The sequence below is a fragment of the Hypanus sabinus genome, chromosome 14, assembly GCF_030144855.1.
Source record: "Hypanus sabinus isolate sHypSab1 chromosome 14, sHypSab1.hap1, whole genome shotgun sequence".
NCBI classification, from domain to species: Eukaryota; Metazoa; Chordata; class Chondrichthyes; order Myliobatiformes; family Dasyatidae; genus Hypanus; species Hypanus sabinus.
Window position 1 is genome coordinate 90,191,126 of NC_082719.1, and position 17,008 is coordinate 90,208,133.

The 17,008-nt window shown below is 40.9% G+C and overlaps 1 protein-coding gene across 38 annotated transcripts in view; it reads left to right on the plus strand.

Moving 5' to 3' along the window:
* Positions 1 to 17,008, plus strand: part of celf4 (CUGBP, Elav-like family member 4) — a 1,224,602-nt gene that overhangs the window by 923,354 nt on the left and 284,240 nt on the right. For all 38 annotated transcript variants that reach the window (XM_059988614.1, XM_059988596.1, XM_059988611.1 and 35 more), the window contains one exon: positions 7,649 to 7,728. In XM_059988614.1, coding sequence (XP_059844597.1) covers positions 7,649 to 7,728 — 80 coding nt within the window. The remainder of the gene's footprint in view (positions 1 to 7,648; positions 7,729 to 17,008) is intronic.

The following is a 17,008-nucleotide window of genomic DNA, read 5'->3' on the forward strand; positions in this document are numbered from 1 at the left end:
GCAGATCAGCAGTGGCTGCAGTTTATGCGAGAAGTGAGGAAGGTGCAAGACAGATATATTCCAAAGAAGAAGAAATTTTGAATGGAAAAAGGATGCAACCGTGGCTGACAAGAGAAGTCAAAGGCAAATTAAAAGCAAAGGAGAGAACATACAAGGAAGCAAAAACTAGTGGGAAGACAGAGGATTGGGAAGTTTTTAAAAGCTTACAAAAGGAAACTAAGATGGTCATTAAGAGGGAAAAGATGAATTATGAAAGGAAGCTAGCAAATAATATCAAAGAGGATACTAAAAGCTTTTTCAAGTATATAAAGAGTAAAAGACAGGTGAGAGTAGATATAGGACCGATAGAAAATGATGCTGGAGAAATTGTAATGGGAGATAAGGAAATGGCGGAGGAACTGAACAAGTATTTTGCATCAGTCTTCACTGAGGAAGACATCAGCAGTATACCGGACACTCAAGGGTGTCAGGGAAGAGAAGTGTGCGCAGTCACAATTATGACAGAGAAAGTACTCAGGAAGCTGAATAGTCTAAGGGTAGATAAATCTCCTGGACCAGATGGAATGCACCCTTGTGTTCTGAAGGAAGTAGCAGTGGAGACTGCAGAGGTACTAGCAATGACCTTCCAAAGTCAATAGATTCTGGCATGGTTCTGGAGGACTGGGAGATTGCAAATGTCACTCCACTATTTAAAAAGGGGGCAAGGAAGCAAAAAGGAAATTATAGACCTGTTAGCTTGACATTGGTGGTTGAGAAGTTGTTGGAGTCGATTGTCAAGGATGAGGTTACGGGGTACATGGCAGAACTCAGCATGGTTTCCTTAAAGGAAAATCCTGCCTGACAAACCTAGTGCAATTTTTTGAGGAAATTACAAGTAGGCTAGACAGGGGAGATGCAGTGGATGTTGTGTATTTGGATTTTCAGAAAGCCTTTGACAAGGTGCCACACATGAGGCTGCTAAACAAGATAAGAGCCCATGGAATTACTGGCAAAGAAGTGACAAAAGAATTACAATATCGGAAAGTGTATGGTCATGCACTTTGGTAGAAGAAATAAACGGGCAGACTATTATTTAAATGGGGAGAGAATTCAAAGTTCTGAGATGCAATGGGACTTGGGAGTCCTCGTGCAGGATACCCTTAAGGTTAACTTCCAGGTTGAGTCAGTGGTGAAGAAGGCGAATGCAATGTTGGCATTCATTTCTAGAGGAATAGAGTATAGGAGCAGGGATGTGATGTTGAGGCTCTATAAGGTACTGGTAAGACCTCACTTGGAGTACTGTGTACAGTTTTGCTCTCCTTATTTAAGAAAGGATGTGCTGACATTGGAGAGGGTTCAGAGAAGATTCACTAGAGTGATTACGGGAATGAGAGGGTTAACATATGAGGAACGTTTGACCGCTCTTGGACTGTACTCCTTGGAGTTTAGAAGAATGAGGGGGGACCTCATAGAAACATTTTGAATGTTGAAAGGCATGGACAGAGTGGATGTGGCAAAATTATTTCCCATGGTGGGGGAGTCTAGTACGAGAGGACATGACTTGAGGATTGCAGGGCCCCCATTCAGAACAGAGATGCGAAGAAGTTTTTTTTAGCCAAAAGTTGGTGAACCTGTGGAATTTGTTGTCACGGGCGGCAGTGGAGGCCAAGTCATTGGGTGTACTTAAGGCAGAGATTGATAGGTATCTGAGTAGCCAGGGCATCAAAGGTTATGGTGAGAAGGTGGGGGAGTGGGACTAAATGGGAAAATGAATCAGCTCATGATAAAATAGCAGAGCAGACTCGATGGGCCGAATGGCCAACTTCTGCTCTTTTGTCTTATGGTCTTATGAATCAGCTGAAGGATATCAGGGCATCAGTTTTCAAAAGCAACAAGAATTATCCCCTAACTGAGCTTAGGGCTTCTGCACAGAAAGGCTAGCCTTGTTCATTATCAAGGATAATGAACAAGGACATCGATGCAGTTATAAAGAAGGCAAATCAGCAACTGTGCTTCATTAGGAGTTTGAAGAGATTTGGTATGTCAACAATTACACTCAAAACTTCTATAGATGTACCATGGAAAGCATTCTGACAGGCTGCATCTCTGTCTGGTATGGAGGGGCTATTGCACAGGACCGAAAGAAACTGCAGAAAGTTGTAAACCTCATCGGCTCCATCTTGGGTACTAGCCTATAAAGTACCCAGGACTTCTTTAAGGTGTGATGTCTTAGAAAGGCAGCTTCCATTATTAAGGACCTCCAGCACCCAGGGCATGCCCTCTTCTCACTGTTACCATCAGGTAGGAGGTACAGAAGCCTGAAGACACACACTCAGCAATTCAGGAACAGCTTCTTCCCCTCTGCCACCCGATTCCTAAATGGAACCTTTGGACACTACCTCAATTTTTTTAGTATACACTATTTCTGTTTTTTGCATGATTTTTAATCAATTCAATATACATATAATGTAATTACTTATTACAGTACTGTATTTACTTATTTATTTAATATATTTTTTCTTCTTCTATATTATGTATTGCATTGAACTGCTGCTGCTAAGTTAACAAATTTCACGACACATGCCGGTGATAATAAACCTGATTCTGATTCTGATTCTGAAAATGGGACATTCTCCAGCAGAGTTTTGCAGATCAATTGGACTGCATATTCAGCTGTCATAATCTGATTTCTGCAGTGACCAATTGAACAAGATCATTACAGCTTCATTCAGTAACAAATAGCTATATTAGCTGATGTAGGAAGTCTTCCTCCACTCACCCAAAAAATCTATGCCTGACTTAAAGAGTAATTTCCTTTTAGAAAAGTAAGACACAGAACTTCACAAAGCAAATCAAATGTCTTGGCACTTCCAATTGTTTTCCTAATTCAGAGAGGGAGGGGACAGGTTAGGTCGGGAAGCCCCCCAATTAGTTTAGCAGAATACTACTCCCGAGGGCCACATAGGTGTCAGCAGAGCTATTGATGTGTAGGAATCTAATAGAACAGTACTGAAAGCATTGACTATGAATGTAAGCAATGAAAACACATTTTACGGTTTATTCTTGTAAATATTTTTATTACATATCGAGTATATTTTGTTAATAAAAAAGTTAATTAAAATCCTTCTCTGTTCAATGAACCCTACCAAACTAAGCTTTCTTTATCTCTATCCTAGTTCTCAGATCTATAATAACATTGAGACCAGTTGATTTCTGAATTTCTACTTAAATTAACACTTTACCTATTACTTCTCACCAGTTCAAACAAGTGAGGCAGCATTGTTGAGCTGTAAGATACAACAAGGTACAAGATAGCTCATATATACAGTCGTTGGGGAAGATGGTGGGGCAGTTGAAGGAGGAGTGTGTAAGGATGGACAAGGATGAGGGTGGGGCATTACTAGGACTAAACTTTAATGCAGGGATTTTCATGAAATCTTAAAACTAACATTGAAACATTAAAATTAGACACACAGCAATGCAGTCTCAAAGGATCAGTTAATACTCTATCTGTTGCCTGAGTTTAAGATAGATCAGGCTTTCTTCTAAGTTTCAGATCTAATTAATTACTTATCATTCTAAGCTCACATATTAATGGAGGATGCTTAAGAAGCTGATCATCTGAAAATAAGGCAGTCAGCATTCTAAAAAGACCTCTTTGCCAACCACGCAACTCCTCCAATGCACATTAATTTAAGAAGACGTTTACAAAGATTGGTGAGATGACTGACCACACTGTACTCTGTTCAGTTAATGTTCCTTCTGTGTTTCCAATTGACTGTGCAAAAAATATCTTGATGGCATTACAAAAGGCTCAGGGACGTTAATGGGGCTTGATGCAGTAATGAGTTGCTTTTAATACCTAATGTGAAGGGGTTAGGATAATTGAAGACCTTATTAGCCATTTTGATGGATCTTTGAAATGACATATTCACTGCAGAAAGTGAAGTGAATCTGACACCTCAATATAAACTGTCAGAGAATATACTAACGACTAAGATAAGGCTAGATTTAGAGGTTGTTCTGCAGGAACTATTTTTTTAAGGTTGCCAATTTAAAGTGACAGTTTTCTTATGTTGGACAAAAGCTACAATTAAGAATGATCAAAAGGATTAAGTATGTGAAAACACCTTCACAAGCCCAGTTTTCTCAACAAAGCTTCCAATTGGAATTTTGTTTCTTACCCCAACTATTTTTTTTTGATAATGTGTGGAACTAGATGGTAGGTGTCAGTAATCTATTCAGATCAGGAGGAATTCACACCAGTTTATTCCTTCCCTCATTCCTGGCCTCTCCTATACTCAGCATTAATTACCTTTTCCCTGTAACTCATCATGCATGATGCAAATAGCTTCAGCACCACACACTACAGTGGAAATGAAGATTAGCTTTATTTGTTACACATACATCAAGGCATACAGTGATTTATGCCCCCCCCCCGATCTATCTTTCCTCAGGGATCATTCCCTCCGTGGTTCCCTTGTCCATTCAGCCCTCCTCATTAATCTCCCTCCTGACACTTATCCCTGCAAGTGGAAGAAGACCAACCCCTGCCCCTTCACCACCACCATTACCTCCAAACATTCCTTCCAGGTGAGGCAACTCTTCACCTTCAAATCTGCTAGGATTGTCTGCTGTATCTGGTGCTCCTGATGGCCTCATCTACATTGCTAAGACCCAATGCACTGTAGATTCTGTAGATTTGCTGAGCACCTTTCCTCCATTGACATAAAGCAGCATTTCCCAGTTGCCAATTATCTTAGTTCCAATTCCCATTCCACCATGTTGCTCTATGGCATCCTCTACTGCCACAGTGAGGCTCTCTTAGGTTGGAGGAACATCATCTCCAATTCCATCTGGGTAGCCTCTGACCCGATGACATGGACATCAATTTCTCCAACTTCCAGTAATTTCTCTCCCTCCCTCTTCCCCACTCTTGCCCTCGCTTTAGCCCTTCTCTTCACCTGCCTATCACCTCCCACTGGTCTCCCTGCTTTTCCCCTTCTCCCATGGTCCATTCTCCTCTCCTATCAGATACCTTCTTTTCCAGCCTTTTACCTTTAACACCTACCAGCACCCAGCTTCTTATTTCAACCCTCTCCACCACATACCTGGCTTACCTATTACTTTCTAGCTTTTACTCCTTCCTTCCCCCCACCCCCACCTTCTTATTCTGACCTCTTCACCCTTCCTTTCCAGAGCTGTTGAAGGGTCTCAGCCCAAAATATCGACTATTTATTCATTTCCATAGATGCTGCCTGACCCACTGAGGTCCTCCAGCATTTTCTGCAACTTGCAAAACACACAGTGAAGTGTATTGTTTGTATCAATGACCAACGCACAGTCCAAGATGTGCTGTGTTGCCACGTTTCCAGTGCAAGCATAGGATGTTCTTTTCTAACCCTAATTCATACGTCTTTGGACTGTGGACGGAAACCAGAGCACCAGTCATGGGGAGAATGTACAAACACGTTATAGACAACAGTGAGAACTGATCTCCAATTTTACACTGTTACAGTGTTAGGCTAATGGCTGCACCACCCTGCTGCCCCTACTGTGCAACCACTTGGGGTATGAACAAAACATCAAATGACACTGCCTTGTAATCTTAACAGAGTTAGTCAGCAAACATCACACAGCCACATAAACACAAAAGTTTCTGCAGATGACACACACAAAACGCTAGCGCTCAGCAGGCCAGGCAGCATCTATGGAAAAGAGTACAGTCGACATTTTGGGCCGAGGCCCTTCAGCAGATTCTGCAGATGCTGGAAATCCAAAGCAACATCTGCAAGATGCTGGAGGAACTCAGCGCGTCAGGCAGCGTCCATGAAAATGAATAAACAGTCGACATTTCGAGCTGAGACCCTTTTCAGGACACAGCTTAGTGCCTGGAATGTGCTGCGTATGTTGGTGCATGGGGTATGACATAAGTTGGTGTGGGTCTGACAAGAAATTGGGGCAGAACAGTTGTGCATTAGCACAACACTTTACAGTACAGGCGACCTGGGGTTTGCTCAAAGGGCCGAGAGGGCCTGCTCCACACAGCATCGCAATAAATAAATAAATGTAGTCTTATCAGATGCACAAGTTAGCTTCACACCAGGAAGTGGCCAGTGGAAAACTTACTGGAAATGCTTATTCTGACATTTCACTCCTTGGTTAAAAGATTTTCAGTCACTCAGCACTGAAATAAATAGCTCAAGAAGTTCTTGGATAATTAATATGCATTGACATCATGAAATGATAATTTATTCCCATTCAGAACAACAGGAAACATAGAAAGTAATCTTGAATCAAAGTCACGTTAATTATCACATGCCCAAGTACAGGTGTACTTGAGACCCTCTGTTGGTCAGGGTTGACCATGGATATTGCGTTCTTGCTTTCTACATGATACCTAAGACAGCACACAAGTCAGGACAGTACAATATGGAGAACCAGCTGTTGCCCATGCAGCAGGCTCCCCATCTCCATGCAGCTCATGAAGCCAAAGGAATAACAAAGACCAATGCAGTTTGGCACCAGCAGCATCGCAGGTACTGCCAGTTAGCATTGAACTCAACGTAGGACTGCCTTAGGGACCCCAGCTCCTGACTTTTCCTCAGAGTTTACCTCCCCGTGAGTGGGTATGGCCACAAGGCAGATGGAAGTTTGAGAACAGGGGGTTCCTTCTCCTAGAGGAGATGCCAGCCTTAGCTGACGAGTGCCACCTGCCCGCAGCGACTGGTTTTGAGGTATACATGGGTACAATGAAAAACCTGCAGCAACATCACAGGCACACAGCAAAATTTAAGTAACGTTCACAAGAAAACTATGAAATAATCATAAATTATGCACGATTTTTGCAAGAAAAATAAACAAAATCACAACGGAAAAATCCACTTTAGTGCAAAGTGATCAGAATGGTCATAGTGGTGATTAGGATTTTTCAGGATGGTACGAGAACCGAGTGATTGAAGGGAAGTAGCTGTTCTTGAACCTGGTGGTGTGGGACTTCAGATTTTTGTTCTTCCTAGCAGATTGTAGCTGCGAGAAAATGGTGTGGTCCGGATAGTGGAGAACGTTGATGATGGATTTTGGCTTTCCGTAGATTCTACCGAGGGTGGAGTAGGATGAGCTTCTGTGTTTTGGTCAGCCTTTTATGCTTTTATAGCTGACATTTTTCCCTTCTGTTGCCAAATCAAGAATTAGAAATTAATCTCAGGCAATTCTTAGTTACTAAAATGAGTCCTACTCATACCAAGGTGGACTGAGTTCTGGTGAAGGAACAGAGAACTGCCCACAGGAAAATTAATCTCAGGGTGGTATATGGTGACATATATGTACTTTCATAATAAAAATTACTTTGAGCTTTGATCTTTGAACTGAAACATAAAGGATGTTGCCTTTCCTGCTGAGATTTTCATGCATTTCTGTAGTGGGCTGATTAGTGTTTGTGGGAGAATTATAATATTGCATATACTCTGTATGACTGGCTCAATAATGCACTATATTATCAATTTCCTCACTTCTGCTTGTGTGTGTTTTTATTGTTTATAACTGGAAACTCTGTTTATCCACCGTAAGTTCAATAATATGCTGCTGTTAAATTAATGGACCCCAGTGCTCCCCAGAAAGCTCTAGCCTCCTCAGCTCAGTAGCCTTTCCTTTCTTCTCCCCCCAACAGGATGCGCATTCGTGAAATTTTCCACACACGCAGAAGCCCAGGCAGCCATCAACGCTTTACACGGAAGCCAGACGATGCCAGTAAGTACAATCAGAGAGATTGATTTCTTTTAACTTTTTTACATTATTCGACTAGTCCAAAGCAATTTAAAAGAAGCATAAAAAATAGTCTGCCATTCTACTAATGACATGTCATCAAGTACATGAGGATATTCACGTTTATTCTTTCAAAATTATATATGAATTTGCATTGCCATCAGCAATGCATTCTAAAGAGGATACTGCATCTTATTTTAATGGCCATGTCTGTCTGGGGTATGAGTTCTAACTGATTTGTGATCACTCTGTGATATTTGACATTCTGTATTTTTTTCCTGGCCTATGCCATGGCTAAGCATGAGGACTTCTCCAGACTGGAGATTATTCACCAGGACTACCCCTGGAATCTGCCCATACTTAGTGAATAAACCACCGACTTCCTTACTATGATGAAACAGTGTACTCTGTTCTGTTAAGTAGTCAACAGGGATGGGACTTGTGATAAAACCCACGGCATTCATTATGAATTGCATTAATTATAGTTACCGAATTTAGGCACAATTAGATTTGGTAATCAGAGAAGTTTACAAAATAGCTTTTTTCATATGTAATTGAAAGTAAGTACATTGATTTTATAAAGGGGAAATTTCTCAGATGTATTATGCACAAGCTTTGCATGTCTTCAATCCCAAGATCATACGTTTTCTGCTGCATTTATTTTCATTTTGAAAGTTTCACGTGAACCTTATGTAGTCCTGGCACTACATTAGAGAAAAGGATCTGTTATTCTTTAAACTATGTTAGCATTTCACATGAGTGGTGAAAGCCATAGGAGGCAGAAAACATTCTGAGAGAGTAAAAACTCCACTTGAGAGCATTGTTGAAACTGAAAGCAAATTAAATGAAATGCTTGAAGACCTTGCGAAGAAGTGAAAAAAACATCTAACAGAATAAAAACTGACCAGTAAAATTGATTATTTTACACATTAGAGGAATGCATAGATAATCTACCGAGCAATCAATATTGTTTTCCAACAAATTCAACATGATATAGTAATCAGGCCTTCTGAAGGCTGCTAGATAAATACATACTCAGAATTGGTAAAATTTGCCAGGGATGCATTGGAAGTGTTAGCAGAACAGCACTAGATGTTACTTCATGTTTTGGAAGGTTATAGACCTTTGATTAATGTTTGTTTTAATGTTTCTTCTTTCCTAAAATTAAAAGAAGATTGGGTTTCAATAGTGAAGAAGGATGACCCAGAAGATTTTAAAAAATAAGCTTCCAAAAAAGGGAAGGAAATGATCCATTCATAGCAATTCAACAATCACAAGAAAAGCTGCAGGTGCTGAAATCCAAAGCAACACACACAAAATTCTGGAGGAACTCAGCAGGCCAGGCAGCAACCAAGGAAAAGAGTAAACAATTGATGTTTCAGGCAGAGACCCTTCATCAGGACCCTGATTAAGTCCTGAAGAAGGGTCTTGGCCCAAAATGTCAGCTGTTTACTCTTTTCCATAGATGCAGCCTGGTCTCCTGAGTTCCTCCAGCATTTTGTGTGTGTTGCATTCAGAGCAATTGTTTGTTTGTGTGTCAGATACAGTATACCACAGCAGAAACTGTGTTTTGATGCATGTAGCTTCTCTGTAATGACAGTGGAGCCATCCTTTCAGTTAAACAGTAAATCTAGTTAGATTGGAAAGTTGGCAATCTTATACACTAACATGCAATAGACCAAAATCATTCACATGTTGAAGTGTTTCTTAATAACTGAAGTTTCAATATATTGAAAGTGATGAAAAGTGGCTCAGAAGGAACAAAAAATGTATTGCATAGGGTTAGGACATGATTCCATCATAGCAACTGTTTGTAGCATGTTTTTGTTTCAGATGCAATGTACAATATATATCCATACAAACCATATTTGGAACTATGAGTATCAAAAACTATGAAGATAGAGTAGAGTTTATGAGCCATGATCACACTGACAACGTAAGCACAACACTACAATGCAATTCCTGCCACTGCCTGTAAGGAGTTTGTATGTTCTCCCTGTGTCCACGTGGGTTTTCTCTGAGTGTTCCAGTTTCCTCTCTTAGTCCAAAGACATACTGGTTGGTAGGTTCATAGGTTATTTGTAAATTGTCTCCTGATTAGGCTAGGATTAAATTAGGGTCTTGCTGGGCGTCACGGCTCGAAGGACCAGAAGGGCCTATTCCGGGATGCATCTCAATAAATAAATAAAATATTGTAAATGTCCTTCCTTTTTCTTATGTTCCTGTATTGTTAACACCTTGATAGGGAATGTTTAAATTAAGTGCATCAGGTGGAGACAATTACTAATGCAAATTTGATTGGAGAAATCACCTGTTAAACAGTGTTTAAAGATCGGTGATTCTCAACTGCCGCTGAGTGACTGAGAAGGAAGGGACTCCAGACCAATCTTCCGGAACTTTCATGTAACCTAATTAAAATAAACAGATAAGGAACAAAGAAATTTCAGCAGCAGAACTGTTTGATGATATGTATTGATTTGATGGAAAAGCTTAAATATATTTGATGGCTCACAAGTTAAGTAAATAAATGGTATGAAAGACAAATAGTGAAGTGGTGTTCATGGATTCATGAACGATTCATAAATCTGTACCAAAGTGGAACAAGCTATTCCTAAAATACTGAGTGTGCATCTCAAGGTTCCTTAATCTCCTCTCATGGTAGTATTGAGAAGATGGCATGCACAAGGTGATGAGGGTCCTTAATGGTGGATGGTGCCCTCTTGAGGCATCACTTTTTGAAGATGCCTTTGATGGTAGGGAGGGTTTTGCCCATGATGGAGATGGCTCAGTCTATTACCCTCTGCAGCCTCTTTCGATTCTGTCCATTGGAGCCTCCATACTGGCTGGTGATGTAACCAGTCAGAACACTCTCTGTGGTACTTCTATATAAATTTGCTGCTGTCCTGGGTTACATAACAAATCTCCTCAATGAAGTTTAGCTGCTGGTGTGCCTTCTTCATGTTGGTCCCTAAAAGATATTGATTCACAGAAACTTGAAGCTGCTTACTCCTTCCATTTTTCTATTGGGAGTATTGATTTGCTAAGAATACTGGTTTTGCATCTGTGTGGAAGCTTGGGACCCTGCAAATAAGAAGGGAGGAGATTTTCATTCCAACATATGGATTGAATTCAAACACAAGTCTCAAGGTAATAAATAGTGTTCTATCCTTTGTAGGAGATTGTTCCTTTTGCAGACTTTATTTCCTAGAAGTTTCAGACTGCTTTCAGACCCTGAGCTGCATCTCAATCAATGTACAGGCACAAACTGAGATTCGCAGCTCAGCTTAAATTGAGAAACTAAACCGGAACTTTTCAAATTTGTATCTAATACCAGAGGGCATGCACTTAAGGAGAGAAGGGGATGTAAAGGCCAAGTTTTTCACTTAGGGGTGGGTGTCTGGAATGCACCGCCTGGGGTGATGGTAGAGGAAGATGCGTATATGAGAGACTTCTAAAAGACCAAGAGTGTTGAGGCCTCGACTCTAAAAGCACAGCTTTGGTGACGAGGACATATCGTACGCATGATGGATTCCCAAATCACCAAGCAGCCACCATATAGTGAGCTTTCGCTGGGCACGAGGATCAAAGACTGTGTGTAAGCCATCATTGCACACTCCAGGCTTGCACCAAAACAGCTGGAACAAGACTAAAGTCTTGGTTAGAACCACTCACAACAACCTGGAATGGAGATGCCGAGCAGAACTGCCCAACAAAGAAGAAAAGCAACAGCAGCAGCTCCACTTCCAGATCCGGTAAAGTTTCATGTCCTTATTGTGGACGTCTCTGTCACCCACAACTTGTACTCAGCAGCCACCCACAAACACAGAACAGAACTGCACAGATCCAGCTGTCATTGTCAGATACAATGTCTAATCAATCGTCAATCAGATAAGTACATGAAAGTGAGGAGAATGGAAAGATAGAGACATTGTGTCATCAAAGCGGATTAGTTTAGTTGGCCATTTGATTACTAATTTAATTGATTTGGCCCGACGTTGTGGGCTGAAGGGCCTGTTTCTATGCTGTACTGTTCCATGTTCTTAGACCATTATGGCAGTGAAAAATGGCAGTGAAGTCAGTCTTTCTCATTTGATAATTCATCCTTATGTTCTTATGAATGTGGGAACGATAAAATTAAATTAGTGTAAATTGGTTTAGAAGAATAGCGTGGATCTCATTGAAAACTATTTAATATTGAAAAGCCTAGGTCAGGGATTCCCAACCTACTTTATGCCATGGACCAATACCATTAAGCAAAGGGTCTGTGAAACTCAGGACAGAAACTCCTGGCCTAGACAGAATGGAAGTGAAGAGAGTGTTTCCTAAAACCTAAAACCAGAGGGCACAGACTCAGAATAGAAGGACATCTCTTTAGGACAGAGATGAGAAAGAATTCCTTTAGCCAGAGGGTGACGAACCTGTGGAATTCATTGCCACAGACTGCTGTGGAGGCCAGGTCATGGGGTATATTGAAAGTGGAAATTGATTGGTTCTTGATAAATAAGGGCATCAAAGGTTACAGGGAAAAGGCAGGGTGGAGCTATGTCTCCACCAAAGGTGGTATAAGGTGCTCCTTCCCTCTGCTAGCCTGCAGGTCACCCTGCGGCAAAGTGTAACACCTACTTAGCCCCCCCAATCAGGGTCAAGTGAAGCCATGGAAGCAGGTGGTGGATGTTCAGGTGAGCAGCTGGTGCACATCACAAGTCCTTGTTGTGCAACTACTGACTCAAGGCAGACAATCTGTGAAGAGTATTGATGATGGCTGGGGTCACCCATCTTGTAAAGACACTACCCAGTAGAAGGCAGTGGCAAACCACTGCTGTAGAAAAATTTGCCAAGAACAATCTTGGTCATGGAAAGACCATGATCGCACATGTCATACGACACGGCACATAACAAATGATTTATTTAGTATTAGCTTTTTATGTAATGTATTCTGATTTATCTTTAACTCATTTCTTCAATCCTCCTCTAGAAAAATTGGCAATTTATTGCATTAGTATTAGATCCTCGCTTCTTCAGAGTTTATAATTTGACTGAACAAAGGTACGTTATCATTGGAATATCTGATACAAAGATACATAATGATTTAGGGTCTACCGATATCACTAAAGATAGTGCTTTGTCTTATCTTAATATAAATTAAAAATTTTAATACTGTTTTATCTATTTGTTGTAGTGGTCATACAGAAATGTAGACTTTTAACCTTGATTTTGAGAGACAGCAGGGTAACAGGGCCTTCCAGCTCGACAAGCCCACATGGTCCAGTTACTCAAATGTGAACAATAAACCCACCAACCCGCACATCTTTGGACTGTGGGAGGAAGCTGGAGCACCCGGAGGAAACCCACGTGGTCATGGGAAGAACATGCAAATTCCTTCCAGACAGCAGTGGGGACTGAACCTCAGTCACTGGGTTACGCTAACATGTCGCCACCCCCCCACCCGCCCGGAGGAAAATATGGAATAGGCAGATGTGTGTGATATTGATGTCATTATTTTACTTGTGAAACTGTGCAACTGGCGTGCAAACTGTGTCCTAACAGTCTAGTTCTGAACCAGTTATTGATGAATGTGCTGGAGGAGATCAGCAGGTCAGGCAGCATCTTTGGGTGGGAATAAACAGTCGACGTTTCAGACCGAGACCCTTCATCAGGACCCACTGGGCTCCCCCAGCACATTGTGTGTATTGCTGTAGAATTCCGGCAGCATCGGCAGTACCACTTGTATCTGCCAGTTATTGATCATGTTTGAATGTAAAGGATCCTCAAGCAAAAGTAAAAGCATAACGCAAGAGCTAGTATATGACAAGTGTGCACGAAGAATCCTCACTCTTTAATAAACTTGTGGTGGGTACAGTCACTTACTCCTAGAAACAAAAGATATGCATTTTGGCACCAAAAATGGAATAGAGTAAAATATATTTAAGAAATTTCCACTTGGGCACTCAGTGTATTTAAGCCAACTGTAGTTAGAATGTACCAGACAGAAAATGAACCACTATTAAACCATTTCTCGCCTGTACTGCCATGAAGCCAGATTATATCTGACTCCAGAGCAGTACTATTGTGATTGCATTGATGCATATTTCAAATTGCTTTACATCAATGCCAAGAATAATAGAATGGGCATAAATAACCTATTAAAATAGGGTAAGCTATATCTGTGACTTTATACTTGATCAGTCATAATCATCACGATTATAAATAGAACATTCACTTGAACATTAGTAGGTATAAATTATTCTGTTGTCAACACAATGTTTGCAAGAGTGATTTATATAATCACAATTGACCTAGTGCATGAGAGCATCATTGTAGAATAAAATGCAGAAATCACTTTATGATTGAGTGATTAAATATTTTAAATGGAATTTGCAAGCAGCCCAGTATATATTTGTACTTATAGCTTTCTATAAATCAACAGTACCCTCCATGTTATAGCTTTAACAAGAGAATGACCTTCAGTTTGACTCTATAAATTCAACTCATCCTTAAAGGGTGAACTATTGCTGGAGTTTAAAACTGTGTGGATACTGCTTGGAATAAGTCTCTTATCAGCTCAGTGGGAGGGAAACAGATTCAGATCCTGATACAGACTGCTGTAGCTCACACCCGAGCCCAGAGTATCATTAAATGCTGAACGAGGCTCACACTTCATGGATGACATCATATGTTATTTCTGGAGCATGGAGCGACAGACCATGAACATTTTGTGTACTGCCGTGCACTGAAAATGTTTTAAACCGTTGACTAATGAAATGCATTAATGCTACCAAGCACAGGTCCTGCAGAAGGTTACTGGATTTATGTTAAGCTGGTTTTGAATCAGATAACTATTATCTGAAATGCAAGTCAGACACAAAGAATAAAAGTGGAATCCTGCTGTGTCTTTCCACTTCGGTGTTCAAATGGGGCACGATGCAGCAAGTGTGCCAGGTAATGGGGCATTTCAAATGCTGGAGTAGAGAAAGGGTGTCAAAGATCAACGGATTAGGAGAGCAAGCACAATGAACAATATATTTTGTTGTAAAATTAGAAATATCATGCATTATAAGATGCTGAGATACATCCTAAGACATATATGATCAGTGATGTAACCCACACAAAACGCTGGAGAACCTCTGCAGGCCGGGCAGTATCTGTGGAGAAGAGTGAACAGTTGACATTTCAGGCCAAGACCCAAGATCTCAGTGAGAAACGTTGACCGTTTACTCCTCTCCACAGATGCTGCCTGACCTGCTGAGTTCCTCCAAGCGTTTTGTGTGGGTTAATTTGGATATCCAGAATCTGCAGATTTTACTCATGTCTGTGATCAGTGATGTAACCTGGGGTCATCAGATGTTTCGGGTCTTTCAACATCAAACACATTCGCTCAGCTGGGCCAGCCAGTGTTGAGTTGCAGCTTGTGACCTGGAGACTCATTCTGCAGCCGCTGTGATGATCCTGATGGCTCCTTTCTTTAATGTCGAAGAGAGAGTAGGTTCCGCACAGCAAGCAGACAGAAAAACCCCTATAGGTCTGTATCGTGCCCTCCACCCCTGTCTCTGGCACTGTGCTCTATCAGCCCCTGAAGAAAAGAACACTGAAATAGAACAAATCCTGAGCAATAAGATTCTAGTTGAAAACTAAAACATGATTCATAAGAGATCACAAAATACTGAACAGTATTAAAATGCTAAATAGTCAACGAGTTGTCTGCTTGATGTCTATGTAACAAGGATACACAAACTCAGGATTAACATAAGAGGAATGGAAATTTATAGACACAAATTGACTCAGTCATGTTGCGAGTGCACCATTCTGTCATTCTTGGTATAATTCCAAACGTGATAACCTGTCTGTTGTGTTTCATATTGGCTACACACTTCGCAGAAGGCAGATTGTGTCTGGGGCCAGTAAGAAAGTGTGCAGTATCACAGCTTTGTCTCTTAATTAATGATCCAAAGGCAGAAAACCTGGCAAAAGTAACTATTTGCTCCTTTGGTTCTGTGCATTTGTCTTTAAAATCATTCTTATATTTAATACAGAGTAATGCGAGGGCAAAGTATGTTGATAAATGCACGGTAATCTAAGAACTCAAACTCTCAGTTTTACTGAGTCACCAAGCGACTTCACAATTAATTTGACACAAAGCATGGAGGAATGGAATAATAATAGATATAAATGGTAAACCTGTTGAAGCACAATATTCTCTTTGAAAGTAATTGATGTATTTGTGCAAATTGAAATAAATTTCCAAGAAATTCTCAGAAGTTTTTTTTGACAGAGAATATAATTAGAACCCAACCCTACTTGGAATTTCATAAGCATGAATCCAAGCAATAAGTAAGTTATTACCTCTGTTATTGTGACCAATTTTGGACCTCTCATCCAAGGAAGATGTGCTGATATTGGACGGGGTTCAAAAGATGTTCACAAAAATTATTCCAGGATTGAAAGGTCTGTCATATGAGAAGCGTTTGATGGCTCTGGGCCTGTACTGGCTGGAATTCAGAAGAATTGAGGGGTGACCTTAATGAAACCTGTCGCATGTTGAAAGACCTCAATAAAGTGGAGGTTGCGAGGATGTTTCCTGTAGTGGGCAAGTCTAAGGCCAGAGGACACAGCCTCAGACTAGAGGGACGTCTGTTTAGAATGGAGGTAAGGAGAAATTTCTTCAGCTGGAGAGTGGTGAATTCAAAGAATTCAATGCCATAGGCAGCTGTGGAGGCCAAGTTATTGGGTATATTCAAGGCAGAGGTTGATGGGTTCTTGATTAGTCAGAGCATGAAGGCATATGGGAAGAAGGCAGGAGATTGGTGCTGAGAGGGAAAATGGATCAGCCATGATGAAATGGTGGACAGACCTGATGAACCAAATGGGTTAATTCTGCTCCAATATCCTATGGTCTTAATAACTGTTTGCAAATGCAATGTGAAATGTGATTAGGTAGAGTTATGGAGTACCACAGCGCAGAAAGAGGTTCTTTGGCCCATCTAGTCCATGCCGAACTATTAGTCTGCCTAGCCCATTGTGCTTCACTTGGGCCATAGCCCTCCAAAGTCCTCCCATCTATATATTTATCCAAATTTCTCTTAAATGCTGAAATGAAACCCATATCCATCCCTCTACTGGCAGCTCATTCCACACTCTCACAACCCTCTGAGTGAGGTTCCCGTTATGTTCCCCTTAAACATTTCACCATGGACACATAGCCCATGACCTCTAGTTCTTGACTCACAACCTCAGTGGAAAAAACCTGCTTGTATTTACCCTATCTATA